Genomic DNA, 19,589 nt, shown 5'->3' on the forward strand with positions numbered 1-19,589 from the left:
AAAACAATAAATTCTTCTTTGACCTAGAAACGATCTGTATATTATAAAGCTAGTGGTGGCTGACAAAAATGACGGGTTTTAAGTTTGCAGTTTTAATCCCAGACAGTAAATCCAGGATTAACTCAAATGTATAACCTACAGAAATTTAAGATAAATTTAGGTGCATGATTCTGGCTTTTTAAATTGTTGCCATCCCGATATGTGAAATACAGTAAATCCCGGTGCTCAGGTCACCTCCGTAAGCCTCAGACTGAGAGTTCGGTCTTTTCAGGGTGCAGATTGTAATAAGCGTGCACACAGCCTGTGGCTATGCGTGCCTGCGTTTCTTTCCAACTTTCGTTTTGACCCCCGACAACCCGCTCCTTTCCGGCCCTCGGCATCTCTCCCCGCTCTATTCCTCCTTCTCTCCATCCAACTCGGGATTACTGGTTTACACATAATCTTCTGTTCAACATCGGAGAGCAGACTTTTCAAAATCTCTGTAATCTTTCTATCTCTATGGGTTTGTTTGTGCATCTCCACTGAGACCGTGTTTGTTGGAGCTTCTGCACATGCATTGCGTAAAAAATTCTGTCAAAAGATTGTGTCTGTCTGCACAGAGGGAGGACTCTTTCTGTCTTTCAGATACGGAACAATTTGGTTTTTGGTGAATGTTTTTCACATACATATATATATATATATATATATATATATATATATATATATATATATATATATATATATATATATCAGGCAGCAAGTGAACACTTTTTCTCAAAATAAATGTGTTAGAAGCAGAAACATGGAGGAGCAAGGATTTTGATAGAAGCATAATTGTGATGGCCAAAGGAAGGAGAGGAAGCGTGGAAAAGTGGTGAACCAGCAATGACGATGCTTGTGAGGATAGAGACTCTAAAAGGAGCTCAAACCAAACTGCTGCATGTTCTGATAGAAATGTCGGAATACACAGTGGATTGCAATATTTTTTTTTTTTTTTTTTGCCTGTGGGGCGTATGCTGATCAGGCTGGAGACAAACATTTCCTTTCCTACAGTGAGGCACTGAGAAATAGCCAGAAAACATGCAAAACTTGCATGCGAGTGTAATCTGCACATACATCCATCATAGGCTTATAGCATTTTGATATGTGTTGATTTCATTGGTTTTCAGCCAGTTCAGTTTGTCCATAGTTCACAGGAAATCAAAACAGCCAGCGAGAGAAACCAGAGGCTGGTTTTCGTCCCGGCTCGGTCGTCTTTCTTTCTGTAGTTTTTCAGCCCTTTCAGTTTAACTGTGTAAAGTGATCCCCTAGCAAGGCGAGTCAGCTCTGTCCATGGCCTCGTCCATCTCGTCCATCTCTCGCTCGCAGTCTTCACAGCCGTCTGGTCCACAGCCGCCAACCAAAACGAGGGTCGGCACGTCCCCGTTTCCCACCCCCACCACGCCGCCGTTGGGGGCCCAGGCCACGTCGATCATGCCGTCCGGGCACTGCAGCAAGCCGCTGACCGAGTAGAGGCCTCCCCCCGGGACCACCTCGTCGTAGGCCGGGGCGCGAGTGGCGGCTCGCGCCTCCTCCAGACGGAGTCTCTGCCTGCGACGGAGCTCGATGATGGTTTTGGTGTAGGAGTTGAGCGTGACCACGGCCGCTCCCATACAGCAGCTGAAGGACACCCAGGCAAGACTGGGAACAGAGAGACAGAGGGAAACACGTCTCTATAACATGTACAAATTCAGGAGACGTATTAGAGGAATACTGGCTGCGACGTCGCCACCTACGCAAATGACCAGCCGTAGTCCCAGGACTGGGGCCTCCAGTCTTTGGGGCCCACAATGACCGTCATCTGAAACACTGTGGTGTACATCATGTGCGCTACCATCCCAAGAAGGCCTGTCCAGGAGGAGAAACAAGCGAGTCTTTAAGGCGCTCGAATAAAATTTCAAAAAAAAAAAAAGAAAAGAAAGAAAGAGGTAGTTGGAAAAAATGTTGGATTCACTTGGACTGACCAGAAAGCACAGTGCAGATCGCTGCATAGGCATTGATTTTTAGTGCGTGCATCTCTCTGTGGGAACACAGGACCTCCAGCCACATGAGCAGGAAGCCCATCCCCAGCAGGCCGATGTACGTAAACTCTGAGATGACTGAGAGCCAGAGCACACCTGCAACCGAACGCAAACGCACACATAAACAAGATCCACCAGTTAGATTTAACAGTGGGAGTGTATTCCGCTCACCTTGTGTTTCCCCCGGAGTCAACTCTATGAAGCTGCGACATTTCTCCCCTGAAAACCGAATGCAAAGATTTAAGGAGAACTTCAGAGGACGAGCTTCAATAACAAGCAGAAAAGTTGGTCTTGTTCTCACCATCACTGTGTTTCTCACAGCTTTCCCAGAAGCCCGTGTGGAAATATCTAAAAGCAAACTTGTCTTCCCCCGTCTCCCAGATGTAGTGCACTGCGTTGGCCAGCTGCCTCTGCCTGATCCTGGCCAGCTCGTCTCTCCTGGCTGGAGACAGCGTGCGATTGAAGGGGTTCTGAGTGGGACTCTCTGGAATCGAGCACAAGAAAACAGCCATGAGAAAAGCATTCTTCACTTTTACATCTGAATAAGTTATTTATATTTCCAAAACCTGTAGGAGGAAACCCGCATTAAAACAAACACAGGACCATCCGCCTTCTTGTCGGACATGTATCGACAGGTTCATGACGATACACCAAATGTATGCAAATGAAGGTAGCACTTTCTCAACAAGTACGCAGAGCATGCAGGTCTGCAGTGACTGCGGCCAACCTCAGAGCGGATTAAACATGACTTTTAAGGAAATAGAGGCCAGAGAGCAGACAGAGTCCCCTCTCAGAGCAGGAGCCAGCCTCACACCCCACAGATTAATACTAAGCCGTAATTAAGTCTGCTGGGGTAAAACGAGATTAAAAAGCATCAAAATCAAGGACAATCACTTTCGAACAGTGGTGGGAGTCACTTTATCCACTCAGATTACGTCCAGGTGTTTGTTACGCAGTGAAGGTCAGCAATTGTGTAATCAGATCCAACAGTCAAGGCCAAAATTTTGGAGACCTTGAGTCAGAGAGCGTCAGTATAAATCAATACACAATTTGATATGTTGCTTCAAACAACACAGAATCAGTGGTCTTGTGCTCCGTAATGAAAACAGTCACTACACTGGTAAATCCTTAAAAGCCTTTCAGGATAAAACAGATATAATATTGTATTTGTAGCAGATGTGGGACCTTGTTAAAGGTTTCACAGGTTAAGCAAAGTTCTGTAAATTTGTCAGATTATGGGTGTGCTCATTAAGTTTAACCCTGTGACCCTTTTTGTTCCGGTGTTGTTGCATAATTATCTCTGATGCCAACAAAACATTGTGTCTGCTGGTGAAAGAGACGCGTTGATGTTAACGGCAGACAGTGACCTGCCCTGAAACATGTCAGAACACGGACTGAGATTACTCATCCGGGAAGTTTCTCCACTTTATGGCCGTTATTATCCGTTCCGTCTTTTCAACAGCTCCTGTTTTCTGTCCCAGAGAGAATCACAGTGCTTTCACTTAAAAAAAAAAAAAAAAAAAAAAGTCTATGCATTTTTGGACAGCTTGTGTGAATTAAAGCTTTACTCTTTCTTTGCAATACAAAATACTTGTTGCCACATTTCAAGATGAGATTTTGCACGAAAACAACAGAAGCTCTATGCACCAAAATATACAGTCATAATCTGCTGACGACATAATTTCAGAAACAGGATATAGTGTCTATATTACTTCCTACTAATAGAAAAATATGATGTGAAAAAAGTATGAAACGGATGGAGCATTATGTACAGTGAATGTCTGCATCCACCCGAGATTGTCACCATAATCGTTCTTCTACTGTTTGAAATAAATGTTGTAAATACATAATCAGCACAATTATTGTCTTACTGACCTTCGAATGACCCTTATTCTATTTTAGTGTTTCTATAATGGAACAGAGAATTTAATTTCTTTTATGCGTTTCCATGCCAGCCAATATTTAGTTTCACAATCTGCTGACCAAAACTGCTTTAGTGGTTCAGTAGATGACTCTGAAAATTCAAAGTCAATTTAAAACAAATAAATAACCTAATAAATCAAAAAAGTAATTGATTTATTTAAAAAAAAAAAAAGTTTCGGTAACACTTTACTTGAAGCACCCCTGTATAACTCATTATAAGTACATAATAGCACTGTATAACTACAGTTATAAACACTCATAAATGATCACAATGCTTTATAACATCAGGATCTAACCCTAACCCTAACCCTATTCCTATGCTGCATGGTGGGTTATAAAGCATTGTGATCATTTATGAGTGTTTATAACTACTTATAATGTGTTATACCGGGTGCTTCAAGAAAAGTGTTACCGAAGTTTCAATGATCTTTTTAAAACTCCTCATGAGCTGCAGTGTTAAAGTACAACACTGAAATCTGAGATAAAGAAGTGAACATTCACAGCTTCATTGCATCAAAGCCACCGTGTGATGGTGAATTGGTTAAAACATGAACTCTTACCTGTGGTGTAAGGCTCGCTGTTGTTCTGACCACAGTTCTTCATCTTGACGGGCGACAGGCAGAGCGGCTTGACCACCTTGTGCGTGCCCTCACACCAGTAGGAGGTGCACAGGGCCAGGATGGAGAGGGCCAGGGCCAGAGTGGTCAAGGTCAGGGAGAGCAGGGAGCGGGAGCGGCGGGACATACCCTCCAGCATGGCCGCGCCGGTGGGGAGGGAGGCGGGGGGTCGGGGGGAAAGGAGGGGGGGAAAGTCAGGGGGAGACCACAACCGGACGTACGACAAAAACCACGCAAGGTACGGCCGCATCCACAGGAGGACGGACAGATGCCCCGAGGCTGATGAGCTGCCAGGTTTGAATGGAAATGACAAATAAATGTGACGTAACAGAGAAGACAACGCAACCTAACAGCTGACTAAGTGATACTGTAGAGTCAGTGTGATTAAAAGGAAGGAAGATAAGCAGAATGGAAGTTGGGGGGGCGAGATAAGATGCTCTGAGGCTGATGCACGTGGGAAAAGGGCAGATGGGAGGGGGGTAAAAAATGAACAAGAGGGGATTTGAGTGGACAATGTGAACACAGCAGGATGCTGGGCTGCAGCAGTATCCTGCTCAGGCGGCTTCAATCTGATGTCCAGCTATTGATCCCCGTGGGAACCGATCTGGCCATACTCTCCCTGACCTCAGCGCGAGTACTGCTCAGCCCGTCTGCAGGAGGTCGTTCGAAAACGGCAGAATTTATCTGATGAAGAACATCCTCCAGACTTCTGCATTACGAAGCAGCCCAGCACCTCAGCGTGTCCTGGAGAGAGCGCTCAGGCCCCGAGCCCGCCACTCATTATGGCCTCCCCTGCAGGACCTTAAGAAAAGATAGAGGGAAGCAAAACAATAGATTACTTTTTTGATGAAATTATGGATAAGCCACAGATCTGAATGAAATTTTTTATTAGTAATCCCTGCAAATCTACTTTAATCTGTTTGTGTTAGGTGTATTTGAGTGTGAAGAGTACTCTGGCCATGCCTGAGGTCTCTTTCTCTCATGCAATGTCTGTGAGCCTGCAGCTCCTGAAATGCAACAGTTTATGGAGCTTTATGATCTCTGAAAAACACAATACTACAACATGAAGGACCTGACAGCCACAAGGAACTGAGTTTGGCAGCTGTAACACCATTTCAACATATGAAAACCTTCCTAAATATCCTCAATATATTTTAGAAATGTTAAGACAGCAAAATCATCCTTGAATTGGCTGATCGGTCTCAGAATCATAGCAAAGGAGAAGTTATGTGGTGCATTTTATACCCATATTTCATTTTAAACTAATTCTAGGTAATTCATGATCACTCTTTGACAGGATATGACCATAAAATATACTGTAAAGTAGAAACGTATTCAGGGAAGGCTCCTCTGTGATTTAAAATCCTGTGTATACTGGAAAACCTGTTTAACAGGTGCAAGTCTTATTCAAATGGTCGACACAGACCCATGTTAGTAACTTCCTCAAAAACCGGCTGCACACAGATTTTCCTAGGTTCAGGATTCACCATTGTTTTGAAAAGCTCCACTTTTATTGGTCGATCTCAATCTTATAGGTATAATGTTGCAGAAAGTGTGTACATGTATGCATATAAACATTTACCACTGCACTGTTTATTTAATTGACTGAAAATTTGTGTATATGGACACATATGGGTGTAATCATGTGATAAAAGAAATAACTATGTTTTATTATATTTGCCTGCTCAAAGTTTCAGTGGCCTGTATCTGGAAAATAAAACTGCAATTATGGAGAACAATAAAATGGAACATTTTGTGAATCTAAACACCAATATAGTTATTTTTATGAGAGGAAAATATCAACTGTTGTGTACTGAAATAGTGGGATATATTCAATAGTGTATAATAAAAGTAATTTGCATAATCTATTAAGATGAAACTCTGAACAGCAACAGTTTCTTATACTGAGGACAAATAAATATCAAAGAATTGCATGTCAGAAGGTGAGAACAAAATATATTTGTTATAGTGTAAATAAGTTTTTTTTTTTTTTACTTCATGGATATTCAATCAAGTCTCAGAAATTAAAAAGCAAGAGATGAGTACGTACCAATTTCCTTTTCTTTGTCCTCTGTGGTTACTTCACACCGTTCCTGATACATGAACCGGGGTGAAACTGTTTTCAGCGGTCACTTCTCTCAGTCCTCTGAACCCACAATCCTCGGTTATCTCTGCCTCCGTTGAAGAGCCTTTAATCAAAAAGCTCCTTAAGATTGATTTAGTTATTCCATCTTGAGCAGATTCCCTGTGTCACTACCCTCTTCGTGTGAGTCCTCCTCCAGGATGAGCATCAGTGGCCCTTACCTCTCCAGCTGCGCTCCATCCGGTAATCCTCACGGCCAATCGACAGACGTGGACGCAGCAACCGGACGGACGGACCGGGCGTCTGCGTCCTCAACGCTCCACTCCTCTCTCTCTTTCTTGGGAATTTATGTCACAAACGCATCCTGAAGCGTGTAATCCCTCTAAGTCCATCTGTTGCTGCAGTGCCCCCTCTCTTCCGGCGCCTGTGCTTTTCCAGAGGCGCCAGCCACGTTTACTCCCACCGTCTCCACTGGAAGTTACACATTCGGTCTCGTCTCACACCGCATGTCTGAGCTCTGGAGGACGATGGAGAAGACTGAGGACCACCACCTTTATATGTAGAGCCTTTTTTTTCCCCCTGGCATTTCTTTTCTAATCAGACCAAGTGTGCAAATCCAAATCCTGAGTCCACTCACTTAACTGCTTATTTTTGGGTGCTGAATGTCACACATTAAAAATAACAAATCCTGAAGAGTTTTGCATTGTCACAATAATTTATTTACAGAATCTGTACATTTTAAAAAAAGAAGAGAACAAATGGCAGAAGAGGAAAAAACATGACGTGCATATGTGTGTGAGGATGAATTTACAGGGCGGGATGCTGTATTGAGGCGTTAACCCCAGGCTTGAGATTTACAGTAGTGTAGAACCAGCTTGCCATCGCTGCCGAAGCACTGAAAGAGATTGAGATGGAAAGAAAAATAAATAAAACACACACACAGGAGCGATGTTCAAAGTCCAAATATGATTTGGTTAGTTCAGGAGAGCATCACATTCTGTACCTGTTCGGTCTCTAAAGGTGTAAACTGTATTTATCTTTTATTTTTTTTTTAATAATCTACAGTGTAAGCTGAATGCATTCTCCTGTGTTTTATCAGAAAACTCCTCCCAAAAAGAACTAATGTGTCGGATATGGATCCTTCAAGTAAACTCAGCCCACCACTGCTGATCGCCCCTCTTTGCTTTTACTTCCCAGAACAGTAATCGCTGGTGAGGGATTTTGGCCTGTGCCATGAGGCGTGCCCTCTCATTGCCCCCTCTGCTGGTCAAACCTCCACATGACCCGTCCAGTCGGTCACACCAGACCTGCAGGCACACGCCCACCTGTGACATCCTGCATCCAACTGAAGGCAGAGACTCCAACTATGTTGAGGGGGTCCAGATTTCCAGATTTTAAACCAAACACAAACTCTGCTGTTGCAGTCTGTGCTCTGAATTAATGCCAATGGCAGCATGACGCAAAATTCATACAACAGTTCCCGTTTACCCCCCCAAAATTATTCTAACTTTCTTATATTTAACCACACTTACATTTAAATAGCTTGAGAGAGTCTTGTTTTTTTGAATAACTTAGTAAATACACCGATAAAAAAAAAAATCTGATTTCCAAAATATTAAAAACATTTCAGATGATCAGAGGTTTTCCTGTTGAGGCCATGATTAAAATCAACTGTAAACATGCTTGAAAATTTTCATTCATACGGTTCAAGTATAAAAACACCCGATAAAAAATGTCATTGCTATTCTAATGTTTTGGGATGATTCTGTATAGTTTTGTATTCTTGAGTCCAAAAATCCTTCAGTGTCATATGTTCATATGTCCTGTGTGGGGACTGATTAACCCTTTATTATACACTGACTGGGTTTTGCATGTGTACTACAATTCATACAGATTTGAGCTTTTCATACTGTGATATTTTAGGTCTTTGAGATATTGACAACTGATGTTATCTTGGAAAAAGGGGCTGGCACAATCACTCATTCCACATTTTCTGAAAATCCTAAAGCCATAAAACCAAAATAAATTCAATCTATGTGTTCATATGAGGTTATTTTTTGTCCTCATGTCATCCAATGTACTGACACTTTCTTTTGACACACAAATATATTTGCTAAAAAATTCACAGACATTCCAATTTCCTCTGAAATAACCGATAAGAACTAACTAAAGCTTTAATACTTACGTCAAAGAGGGCTCCTACTTCTTGATCCGGTGAAGGCGCAAAGGATTGATTGACATAGATGAACTGGGGGGAAGAAACCGGAGACGTTTTCACATAAAAACATGACTGACATGACCTGAGAAATCAAGAAGGAGGCAGGAACACTTCATCCTTACCAGCTGTTCACTGGCTTCAAGCTTGAGGAAACGAGAGATAAACTGAGCCAGAGACTGCACGGTCCTCCCCCTCTCCATTGCCCACTTCCTTGTTTTCATTATCGGGGTGTCTCCCACCGCCTTCAACAGCACGTCAACTAAGACGACAGAAAACAAAACAGTGAAAGACCCAGACCGGTCCAGACAGACTAAACATGAACTATTCAGGGGAATTCCTTCAGCGGGTGTGAAATCCATGTAAGGCGAACCTCCATACCACAGTCACAACCGTGTCTGTACAAACAATGTGTGTAGATTTGCTTCAAAATAGCAGATTATATGGGTAAATCATGACTTTTCACCTCACATGACTTTTGCTTTTGCATCAGCTACAAAGAATCCTGTTTAAATGACTCTTTGTGAAAGTAGTACGAGTTAGGTCTGCATCATATGTGCTGCTGACAGTAAATATAGTTTCCAATTTTGCAACATTGAGGAATCGATCCCCAGAGGGCAAGGACCCTGTTGATAGTTTCCTATTTTCCTGACGTAGAAATAAACCAAAATTTGACCCCCTAAACATGCTCCAAATCTCACAAAATTTGGCACACACATCAAGACCTGCGAAAATTATCATAAAAAGAAAAAATTAACCCCATCACTTCCAAAATGTGCTCTCTAACACCATATATGTGGGGATAATTTTAATGATAAACGGTCGTTTTCACGTGAAAGAAAAGGTTTGGCCTTTGACAACTTTTACAATAATGGCTTCAGGTGGGAGAAAATCTAACGTTTTCCACAAACGGAGGCCTCTAGTATCTCAACTATAAATCTGACTGCTTTGAAAACCACAAGACAACCAATTTTCCTATCAAAAATGACATATTTTTTAGCATTTGGCCAAAATTAATGGATTGGGAAACAGTTGGGGAACAGGAACTGACTCTTTAACCACTCTCTCCTGTTTAGGTGGTGGGGAGCTGGAGTCAATCCCAACTAACTATGGGTGAGAACAGGGCAGACCCAGTCTGTCACATATAAGACAAGCACCAACACTTGCCGAGGGTCTGCTGTTATATGTTGTGGGACTAAGGGAGGAAACTGGAGCACAGAGAGAAAGCCTTACATGAGCTGAACAAATGTGGGAGAATGTGGAAAAATGTGTCAGACAGCACTTTAAGGACACAGGCATTGGGGGACAGTTGTTTCATTGGTGGTGATTTACAGAGATATAAATATCAAAGTTCACAAAAGCTGCACTTGTATCTTATGTAAAACCCAGCCTTACTTTTTTACATGATCTTAATGAGCAACCACCTCGCACCCTCACCTATTTACACCATCTCCATGTTCAATTATTTGTTAGAACTGGACAATGCTTTCAATGTGAATACTATGACGCTAATAACGCTGTAAAATCCGTGTATTGTGTGGAATTTCCGCATAACAACTGCAGAAACTACAAGAGTCAGTAAATAGTTTGACAGCTTGAAGCTAACCGCTGCTATAAAGAGCACGGTCTGAAATCATAATGCTCTTATGGAAGATATCAAGGTACACATGGATTTATTACTAGTGATTTGCTTCTGGTAAACAGCAAAGTCCCAGTAGATTAGATATCAGCATTTTCAAACTGCTGATATACTTAATAAATATTAGCATTAGCTTTACCCGTTCCCAAACAGGAACTACCACGTGCTAAACGAACCACGCGTCCATTGGTCAAACAGAAAAAAAGCCTTCACCCTATTGGCCAGATTTACTATTACGTCACAAACCCGGAATTGATTTTGATAGCATTAGCAAGAGTGCTGACAAATACAAAAATATCATTAATTTACTGAGTGATACTATCACCGTGTCAGGCCCCCGTACTTTTTTTCTTCTCCTCGTTTGTCGTGGCGTCGTCGGGAGGGGGTTGCGGCTCCTCTTTCTGTGTTTCTGTCGGGGACTCAGCATTGTCAGACATCCTCGGTGCCCACTCCACTCCGTCCGGGTTACTTTTTAGATCCCGCCTACTTGAGCTAACCGAACAAGATGTCATGAAATAGAAAGCTAGGATTGGCTAACGAGCACGTCACTCTATACAATCTGATTTGTGATTGGGCCATAAGCTTTAAAGAAGGCGGTGCTTATCAAACAGGTTCCTCAGTTGAACTTGTGGGTCTGGTCTTCGCTACAACCAGGTTGGTTCGTGCTTTATGAAAACTCTTAATGTGAATGTTGCATGTTAATATCAGTAGTTGTCTTATTATTTTGTCTTTGCTTGTAATATCACGTGTTCTATTTCTATTTGATTTGAATGTAAGTTAAATAAAATGCTGGTTTCTAAAACAAGAGTCGTCAAACAATGGTAAACAACACTTTAACCTGACAACTTTCCACAGTCCTCCTGCACCTGCTAACCAACTGCGCGCATTTCAGCAACAGAAGCAACAACAGTAAGTCACACCTCTTGCAAATATCAAGGCTGTCGCTGCAATTCATGTAATATTATCTGTGATAATATGTAGAGGTCATGCATATTAAACCATGGAAAAGCTAAGAGGAAATCAGTCCTACAAAGAAGAGACTCTTCCTCCTTGAGCAGTTGCATCTCACATGTCCAATGACAGCAGCAAATAGCTGTGTGAGAGCTTTTTGCTTGTATTTAATGACTAATTTAGATTCCACTATTTGTATAGCATGTGCAGCAGTAATTGGCAATGAATCTCACTTTGACTTTGGCCTTTGGTTATTAATAGTGCGGAGGTATCAATCATTGATTCATAAATCAATGTTCTACTGTGAATTTTCTCTTGTAGTGGCAAAGATTGGCAGACTCTCCACCAAAGATGCGGTGCTCCTTCTGTGCGACATGCAGGAGAAGTTCAGACCCAACATCTTCCAGTTCAGCAACATTGTCAGCAATGCTGCCAGAGTGCTCCAGGTTAGGCATATTCACCATTTCACTCACTTTGTATTTTTTTTTATTCGAACAGTGTGGGTTCAATGCAGTGTTCTGTTTGTCCATCTTCTCACAGGCCAGTCGTATTCTGAACATCCCTTCCATTGTGACAGAGCAGTATCCAAAAGGTCTGGGACCCACAGTGCCCGAGCTGGGAGCAGAGGACCTCAAAGCTCATGCTAAAACCTCATTCACCATGATGATAGAGGCGGTGGAGAAGGAGCTGGAGGCTCTGGGCAACCCCAAACAAGCAATACTGTGTGGGATAGAGGCGCATGCTTGTATCGCTGTAAGACCATAGAACTGTCTTTGTAGTTGTGTGATAGCATTTTTTGCACACCTGCAGCCAAAGCAGCAATTCTCATTTATTCAGTTCCATTCAGTATGTATATCATCAGGCTTTTGTAATACACGTTTCAATGTGCACATCTTGTATGTGACATTACAGTATAATTATAAGGAAAATTTTATTTGTAGCTTTCATGCTGTCTTGTTGGCAGCACTGAGAAGTGGACCATACTAATCAATGATCATTCATACCTGAAAGTACAGTTTTGGGTGGCAGTCAGTCATTCACTAAATCCTGAAGATGGTGCATGGATTCATATAGCTTTGAGTCTCAGCAAGGGAAGGAATTATCACTGGGACAGGAGAGTGAGATATTATGTAATGATGGAGTATTATGAATAATCTATCTTATACATGTTTCTTTTTTTTCACATTGTGTATTATCATGGTTTTACTATTGAAATGTGTCTTTCTTGGCTGTTCCTTAGTGCACCACTTACGATCTGCTGGAGAAGGGCGTGGAGGTCCATATTGTGGCTGATGCTGTCTCATCCAGAAGGTATCTATGTATTACTCTCAAGTCTTTCTCTCCTATAAAGTACCACTACCACACAAGTGAAGAAGACTACAAACTAGATGATTTATGAAAATATGGCATCACATAGTCATTATCGTTCATTATGATGGGCATCACAGCGCATGAGAGGTTCTTATTCGTCTCTTGTTTAAGAGCTAGTTTCCTTTTATTCAGTAAACACGGAATAAATCAGATGGTTTTAATTAATTGGTGTTGGTTAAAATTGTATCAAACAATCAGCAGATCTCAATTCAAGGAAGATGGAAAATCAGATGTTTCCCAATGTGATATCAATACAATATTGTGGAGGGTTCCTAAAAGGGTTCCTACATGTTTCCAAAACATATTGTCCAACAGATTTGTTTACTGAGACATGACAACACATCATTACAATGATCCAGCCTGCTGAAAATGCTTGAATACATTTCTCTAAATCGTGTTTGCTCAGAAATCTTTCAGTTCTTGACGTATTTTTCAGGTGATGGTAAGCTGACTTTGTCTTTGTCTTAAGGTTGTTGAATTTCCTGTCTGAATCCATAATTACTCCCAGATTTCTGGCGTGACTTGATGTCCTAAGTGTAATGGAGTCAAGATGAGCGCTGACCTTTAACCTTTCTTCTTTGGGACCAAAAACTATTACCTTTTTTTTTTATTTCTGGTTAAGTTGTAAAATTTGTTTTGAGGCTTCCACTCATTCATTTCACTTCTGCACATACTCCTCAGCAGGTATAAGGGGCTCAAGTCATTCAGTGACACTGATATATAGAGCTGTGTCTTCTGCATAATCGTGATCGATGTTGAAAAGTTCCATCATCTGAGCAACATTTCCATTGTGATATAACACTGTTACCCAAAATGTGAGGTGATATCTCCTCTCCTGTCAGAAACATGTTCTTATTGATACACTGCATGCTGTAACTGTACATATCACACCGTTTCTGTGCTTCGCTGCATCCTCAGCCAGACGGATCGTTTGTTTGCTCTGTCGCGGCTGAAGCAGAGCGGAGCTTTCCTCACCACCACAGAGGCCGTCCTGCTGCAGCTGGTTCAGGACGCCAAGCACCCCAACTTCAAAGAGGTGCTCATTTCGCGTGTTGCCGTCGCTCCACTGAGTCATCTGTATTAGTTTAACCTGTGTGACACAGAAACGCACCTCCTTATCACTGATAACGTTGAGTTGGTTTCAGGCAGCATAGTTTTAAAGGGAACAGTCTTCAACCCCAGTTGTAATCATAAACCTGCCTGTGTGAACATGCCGACATTGATTTCATAATTATAAGTGACTAACACGCTGTCAACTGTGTCGGCAGGTCCAGAAGCTGTTGGCCCACCCGTCCCCTGACACCGGCCTTCTCGCCTTCTTCAGCGCTCTGTAGACGGATCGCTACCCGTCCAAGTGTTGCGCCATACAGACCTTCAATGTATCCAACACATTTGTTAAAATAATAAAGCAATGCTGCTACTTCAAAATGTGTTCTGTTGTGTTTTCACATCTGAATTAAACCACTGGGTTCTGTTGATAAATCCGATTGCTGTTATGGGGCTGGCTGGGGAAACACTGGTGAATGCCTGAAGAGGAGGGACCAGTTCTCAGAGGTGGTGCTCTGAGTGACGTCAGGCAGGGGGAGGAGTGGCTGACGTAAGTCTGCTGAAGACAGAAAGGGAGGGGAAGGAGAGAGAGAGAGGGAGAGAAAAAGGAAGCTCTTCGATAAGTTTTTTTTCTAATGTATGTTTATACAAAGTTACAGATTAGCGCAAAGCGAAGATCTGATTCCAGCGTGTGTGTGTGAACCAGCATGCCGGAGAGAGAGACCTGAAGGGGAGGACGGACACCGGTTTGTGAGCAGTCGTGCACAGCTGATGACAACATCAAATATTTACACTTTTTAAGGCCTTGGGCCTCGAGTGACCATAGAAAGGTAAGCAAGTTTCTATTTCCTCATCAAATACTGGCAGACCTGGAAACACTTGGATGTAGGCATGTCCATGCCGTGTCTTTGCTTGTGAATGGATGACTTCCAGAGCAGCACAAAGTATCTTGTGTCTGAACTTGGTGGTTTGTAATTGAAGTATAAGAGAAGAGGAGCTAGCACAGTCTGACAGGGGATCTCCCTCTGCCCGCTCACTGCCTCCACACTGCCTCCACACTTTCCCAAGAAAACAGAAAGTAAAGTTATGTGTTCACCCGGCACTTCCTCATCCGATCCTTCAGATCCTGGACAGAGAGAGAGAGAAAAACAATGTCCTCGGACTTGGACTCCAGCCTCACCAGTATCGACTGGCTGCCTCAGCTGGGATTCAGCAGCCTGCGCTCAGGCAGAGACAGAGGAGGAGGAGGAGGAGGGGAGAGAGACAAGAAGAGAGACCGAGGGAGAGAGAGAGCGGACTTGTTACCCGCGGTGCCGGACCCCTCTCAGTCGAACTGTAAAGGGAAGCCCCCTCACAGCTACGCCACGCTCATCGCCATGGCAATAGCAGCTGCTCCGGAAAGGAAGCTGAGCCTGAATGACATCTACACCTGGATCAGTGACACCTTCCCGTACTACAGCCGGGCAGGCCGCGGATGGAAGGTAAGCCCAGTGTGCAGACACGCTGTATTTTAAACAGAAAAAGACAAGAGTGAATATATGTTGAATAATTGTTTTATTTAAAATGTGGGACATGAATGTGAAGCAGAGGAATTCAAATTCCAGAATAAGTTATATGCAACACAAGCAGTGCAACAGGTGAGTTCAGGTCAGCTACAAAAATAATCACTGTCAACAATGGTACTTTTCAACATGAAAATACAGGAACTCAGGATTTCGACAGATCTGCTTAAATAGTATTTTTGTTAAAATATCTGCGCGTCTGGCTTCTCAAGGTTCATTGACTTATTTTCTTTTTCGTAGAACTCCATTCGCCACAATCTGTCCCTGAACAAATGTTTCAGGAAAGTTCCTCGACCACAGAGTGACCCCGGCAAGGTGAGATCCTCTCTCTACTTTATGAAGCTGCCAGTCATGTGGTTTTTGTTTGAAACGTTTATCTCTCAGTTGATTCTTCTGTAAACGTGTGCAGTGGCTGACATTTCTGATGCATTTTAAGGGCTCTTACTGGACGATGGATGGCCCTTCAGAGGTGAATCAAGCGAGGGCGCCTAAACGCCCCTATCCTGGGGAGGATAATGACGGGGAGGAGGTATGCTGAGCACTCATATAATTACTTTATGCTAAGATTCGGCTTTCATAGTATGAGAAAAAGGCAACAGTGTAAAGAAACCACAGCTGTGTTCCCCACTTACTTACAAGACTACTCATTACTGATTACATGGCATTACCGGCTGCCGTGCGCTGTGCTCACACTCCACTGGCAGCGGCTTGTGTTGCCCAAGTGTGCTTGAGCAAGACACTGAAGCCACCAACCTGCTCCACCGACTGAATCACAGCAGCCTTTTGTTCATCGGTTCAGAAGAAATTCCTGAAAATGTGAAGAGACTATGAAGCATGTATTCAAATTGACCGGTGCTTTGAATACAGCTCTACGGTAGTTTGTGGTGAAGAAGTTTCAGGTTGAGCAGACGTCACAGCAGCGTTGTGTCTGATCTGTAGTTGCAGGTTCCTCGGCTCCCAGAGAGAGAGCCTTCCCCCCGTCAGCCTCAAGCAGCGTCGAACACAGACCACCAGCTCCTCAGCTCGGATCCACCCTGCTCTGCCTCCCTCTGTCCTCCCCCACCGAAGGTAGCCTCCCCCCGCCTCCTCCTCGTCTCAGCCTCTGTTTTTCATAGCCAAATCAGCCCTTTGTTTAAAGCCATGTTCTTATTTTTGCAGCAACCGTCCCCGTACATGCCGCGCCCCGTCTCCAGCCTCCCTCACCCGTCCGTCTCCCCCTCGGCCGTGCTCCCCCCCGCCGCCTCCATGCCTTCCATCGCCTCCTTCCCTCACCCTCACCCACCCGTCTCCTCCTCCTACTCCAGCCTGGCTCCCTCTGCTGCCCCTCTGTCTGCAGCTGGCATGTCTTCCGCCTCTCCGGCCGCTGTTTCTTTCTCTGACGCCTCGCTGTCCTCCGGTCCCGCTCCCGTCTCTACTTTCTCCTGCACTCTCAACTCGACGCCCGTGCCCGTTTGCACGGCGGCCGGAGCCGGTCACTCCTCGGCGCAGGCCGGCCCCCAGCCCTCTGTGGCCGGCCCTCCTGCTGCCATGGCGAACTCCTCCACCGACCCCGCACAGCGCTTCACCTTCGACGAGCTCAACTTACCAGACCTGTACGCATCTTTCAAGTCGCTCTGCAAGACGATGCGGGAGCGGGGAGGCTCGCAGTGTGAGTGTGAAGCCGTTTGTGTTTCATCAACACCACGTACATGAACGAGTTGCCCGAATGACTCCTTTTCTTCTCTTTTCCAGCGGATGTTGCTCCCCTAACTGTTCCAAACAATGACACTACTCCACTGCACACTCCAACTCTCCTTCCAATGTCCCCTCATCCCGTCCCCGTCCCCGGACCATCTGCTCCGGCCGCACACCCCCCTGACCCGGAGCGTATTTCACACTGCTGTAAGGCTGTCTCCGGCCGGTCGGCGCCGTCATGATGGAACTGCAGGGAAAGCTCACCGCTTCCTCCGTTCTGCCTTGCAGCCGTGCCGCCGGACTGGTTCAGTAACCAGGACTCCCTGAAGGAGAGCTTCCGCATCGCCAGCAGTCTGGACTGGGCGAACATCGACCTCTCCGGTCACCCAGGTCAGGCCATGTGTGTAGAGAGAACTGATGAAGCAATTAATCTTTAGATTGTGATTTCCTCAAGAAAAGTGGCAGAAAGCCTTATGAACACAACACTTCCATACACTGGATCTGCTGCCTTCACACACTTCTTCATTTTCCGTCCCCAGACCTGCTGGAGAGCATGCGGCAGGCCGAGCTGTCCGACTGGGCCCTGGACCCGGCGCTTTTCACTTCCCTCTGCGACTCTCTGAACCGCTTCTTCACTCAGAAAGGCATGATCACCCCGGGGTGCGGCTCTCCCGTCGCCCTCGGAGCGCCTCCCCCGCCCTTCCCCGCCAACCCGACCCCCACCCTCGCCAGCCTCACTCACCCTTCGCCCATTGGCTACTCTCCGCTGGTTTCCAACGGCGCCCAGCCGCCTCGCAGGGCCGTGCACATGCAGGGGCCCAGCTTCCCGAGGCCACAGCTAACGCAGCCGGCAAGCACAACCGGTGAGGCCTGAACGCCACCTCGCAGGGGATGAGGGTAGAGGGCTTTTTTTTTTAGATAGGTGTTCTTCATTCGTCACAACATCTGGCAGACTGTAAATTGTTCCCACGCATGTGTCTGTGTTGACTGTTGACCTGTCCAGGATACACCCTACCTTTGCAGATTATCACTCTGGATCAGATCCCAGCTGATAATGTTGCAGTCTGTCATGAAGATCACAATAAGAGAGAATTGCTTTATGGCCGCTCTTAACATCAAATGTTAGTAAAGCCACTAAAAACCCGTTTGATGTTCAGTGCTGCAAAAACAAAATGTCACAAAGAACAGCCTCAGAATGAAAGATTCACGGTTAATGTGTAACGCTGAAGAGTGAATGAACAGAAGGGCAATCAGCCCAAGCCGTTACTCCCAGCCGCATCTCGTGTCGTTTCTACTCTCGGAAACGGACCCGTGACTGAAAGGAGAAGTGATTCGAAAGGAAATCATTGTTTTGATGTGGCCTCGCTTCCTTCCAGCGGCAGTAACTCACTTCTCGCACACTTCCCCTGTGTTTCAGCCGGGATCCAGCCTCAGCCGCTGGCGCCGCGGCAGCAGCGTCCTCCTCTCAAGAGTCTCCACAGCAACAGCGAGGAGATCCAGGACGACTTCGACTGGGACTCTCTGCTGGTGTGACACCTGCAGTGTGTTTGTGTGTGTGTGCGTGAAGAACTTTTCAGAGAAATGTCAGCGGTCATTTTTGCCTAACTCTTAGTCACGGCTGCCTCACTGTTGTATATTTCAAAGCTTTGTTGAGAGGAAGTCTGGGATCAAGGTCGTCGCACAAGACTGAATGTCGTATTTCATTCAAGGTTGAAATCGTCTTTTCCGTTTGTTACTCGAATCATATGCTGTACTAGTGTTGGTAGTTAGTATGGAACAAACGTTGGGCCACAACAGGGTGAATTTGAACAGCATCTTTTTAACTATGTGTTCAGTTTGACATTCAATTTTACATTTTTTTCAAGGAAAATGGCACTCGGAAAACAAGAAAACACTAAATTATAAAATAAAAATGTATTTTTAAGGACATCAGCTCACCAAGGGGTAAACAGTCAAACTGCACAATTTTTGCAGCAAAATTTCCTTTTGGTAAAAATTAATAATATAAACTGATTTCACTAAATTAACTAAATCTGACCATATTTTGATTTAAAAGAAAATTTGTCTCAAACAACTTTTGATTCCCTTGAAGAAAAAAATGTACACATACACACAAAACCCCAGACTCCTCACACAAGACGTGAAAGAGCACATCCAATAAACACAGTGCCCATTTAATATTAAAATCTAATCTGTACTGGTTAGAACTCTCAAATCACAATCTCCGTGTGGAGTTTGCATGTTTTCCCCGAGCGTGCTGGGTTTCAGATTCTGCTGGTGGTGGTGCACGGTTCGTTCCATAGTCGAGCTTCTCATACTGTGTCGCAGGTAAAAGGCAGGCTGGTGTTTGTTCCACATTAGAATTTATGAACACATTCAAATAAAAACTTCAATTTTTTTTTTCTCTCCTTGTGATTTTTGGATTTCAGAGCTGTAAAGAAGGACATGGAAAAAAAAAAAGCCCAACA

At 44.3% G+C, this 19,589-nt stretch overlaps 4 protein-coding genes across 7 annotated transcripts; 2 read left to right on the forward strand and 2 right to left on the reverse strand.

Moving 5' to 3' along the window:
- Positions 1–913: 913 nt before the first annotated feature.
- On the reverse strand, positions 914–7,137 carry LOC115396891 (germ cell-specific gene 1-like protein). Of its 3 annotated transcripts, none has more exons than XM_030102965.1 (8): positions 6,630–7,137; positions 5,204–5,380; positions 4,523–4,866; positions 2,341–2,523; positions 2,211–2,258; positions 1,983–2,135; positions 1,755–1,866; positions 1,287–1,659 (listed from the first exon to the last, which is right to left on the reverse strand). In XM_030102965.1, the coding sequence occupies exons 3-8, from the start codon at positions 4,827–4,829 to the stop codon at positions 1,287–1,289; spliced, it is 1,176 nt and encodes a 391-aa protein (XP_029958825.1). In that variant the 5' UTR covers positions 4,830–4,866; positions 5,204–5,380; positions 6,630–7,137. The 3 variants fall into 3 exon arrangements, with proteins under 3 accessions (XP_029958826.1, XP_029958825.1, XP_029958824.1); XM_030102964.1 differs by having other exon boundaries at positions 4,523–5,380; positions 6,630–6,768; positions 6,884–7,130; XM_030102966.1 differs by having other exon boundaries at positions 914–1,659; positions 4,523–5,380.
- Positions 7,138–7,364: 227 nt separating this feature from the next.
- On the reverse strand, positions 7,365–10,985 carry atg12 (ATG12 autophagy related 12 homolog (S. cerevisiae)). Its single transcript, XM_030102811.1, has 4 exons — positions 10,860–10,985; positions 9,003–9,139; positions 8,848–8,910; positions 7,365–7,557 (listed from the first exon to the last, which is right to left on the reverse strand). The coding sequence occupies exons 1-4, from the start codon at positions 10,951–10,953 to the stop codon at positions 7,498–7,500; spliced, it is 354 nt and encodes a 117-aa protein (XP_029958671.1). The 5' UTR covers positions 10,954–10,985; the 3' UTR covers positions 7,365–7,497.
- Positions 10,986–11,114: 129 nt separating this feature from the next.
- Positions 11,115–14,260, forward strand: isoc2 (isochorismatase domain containing 2). 2 transcript variants are annotated; one of them, XM_030102675.1, is made up of 7 exons: positions 11,115–11,170; positions 11,372–11,425; positions 11,789–11,913; positions 12,008–12,220; positions 12,708–12,778; positions 13,757–13,874; positions 14,107–14,260. In XM_030102675.1, coding segments are annotated over exons 2-7 (594 nt in total). In that variant the 5' UTR covers positions 11,115–11,170; positions 11,372–11,424; the 3' UTR covers positions 14,173–14,260. The 2 variants fall into 2 exon arrangements, with proteins under 2 accessions (XP_029958535.1, XP_029958536.1); XM_030102676.1 differs by lacking the exon at positions 11,115–11,170 and adding an exon at positions 11,222–11,288.
- Positions 14,261–14,467: 207 nt separating this feature from the next.
- Positions 14,468–19,492, forward strand: foxj2 (forkhead box J2). The gene is made up of 10 exons (XM_030102387.1): positions 14,468–14,715; positions 15,009–15,366; positions 15,688–15,762; positions 15,884–15,976; positions 16,387–16,515; positions 16,606–17,095; positions 17,179–17,328; positions 17,410–17,511; positions 17,661–17,984; positions 18,539–19,492. Exons 2-10 carry the CDS (start codon positions 15,037–15,039, stop codon positions 18,652–18,654), a joined length of 1,809 nt encoding a protein of 602 aa, XP_029958247.1. The 5' UTR covers positions 14,468–14,715; positions 15,009–15,036; the 3' UTR covers positions 18,655–19,492.
- The last annotated feature ends 97 nt before the right edge of the window (positions 19,493–19,589 follow it).

This window comes from Salarias fasciatus, chromosome 11 (genome assembly GCF_902148845.1).
Source record: "Salarias fasciatus chromosome 11, fSalaFa1.1, whole genome shotgun sequence".
In the NCBI taxonomy this organism is placed as follows: Eukaryota; Metazoa; Chordata; class Actinopteri; order Blenniiformes; family Blenniidae; genus Salarias; species Salarias fasciatus.

Coding starts and splice junctions, on each gene's coding strand:
- LOC115396891 (XM_030102966.1), bottom strand. CDS start 4,829: ATGCGGCCGTACCTTGCGTGGTTTTTGTCGTACGTCCGGTTGTGGTCT. Junction 2,524..4,522: donor CAGCGAGCCTTACACCACAG/GTAAGAGTTCAT, acceptor GCTCGATTCCAG/AGAGTCCCACTCAGAACCCC. Junction 2,136..2,210: donor GACTCCGGGGGAAACACAAG/GTGAGCGGAATA, acceptor GTTCGGTTGCAG/GTGTGCTCTGGCTCTCAGTC.
- atg12 (XM_030102811.1), bottom strand. CDS start 10,953: ATGTCTGACAATGCTGAGTCCCCGACAGAAACACAGAAAGAGGAGCCG. Junction 9,140..10,859: donor AAACGAGGAGAAGAAAAAAA/GTACGGGGGCCT, acceptor CTGTCGTCTTAG/TTGACGTGCTGTTGAAGGCG. Junction 7,558..8,847: donor AAGTAGGAGCCCTCTTTGAC/GTAAGTATTAAA, acceptor AATCTCTTTCAG/TGCTTCGGCAGCGATGGCAA.
- isoc2 (XM_030102675.1), top strand. Junction 11,914..12,007: donor ATGCTGCCAGAGTGCTCCAG/GTTAGGCATATT, acceptor ATCTTCTCACAG/GCCAGTCGTATTCTGAACAT. Junction 13,875..14,106: donor AGCACCCCAACTTCAAAGAG/GTGCTCATTTCG, acceptor CTGTGTCGGCAG/GTCCAGAAGCTGTTGGCCCA.
- foxj2 (XM_030102387.1), top strand. CDS start 15,037: ATGTCCTCGGACTTGGACTCCAGCCTCACCAGTATCGACTGGCTGCCT. Junction 17,096..17,178: donor GGAGCGGGGAGGCTCGCAGT/GTGAGTGTGAAG, acceptor TCTCTTTTCCAG/CGGATGTTGCTCCCCTAACT. Junction 17,985..18,538: donor GCAGCCGGCAAGCACAACCG/GTGAGGCCTGAA, acceptor CCTGTGTTTCAG/CCGGGATCCAGCCTCAGCCG.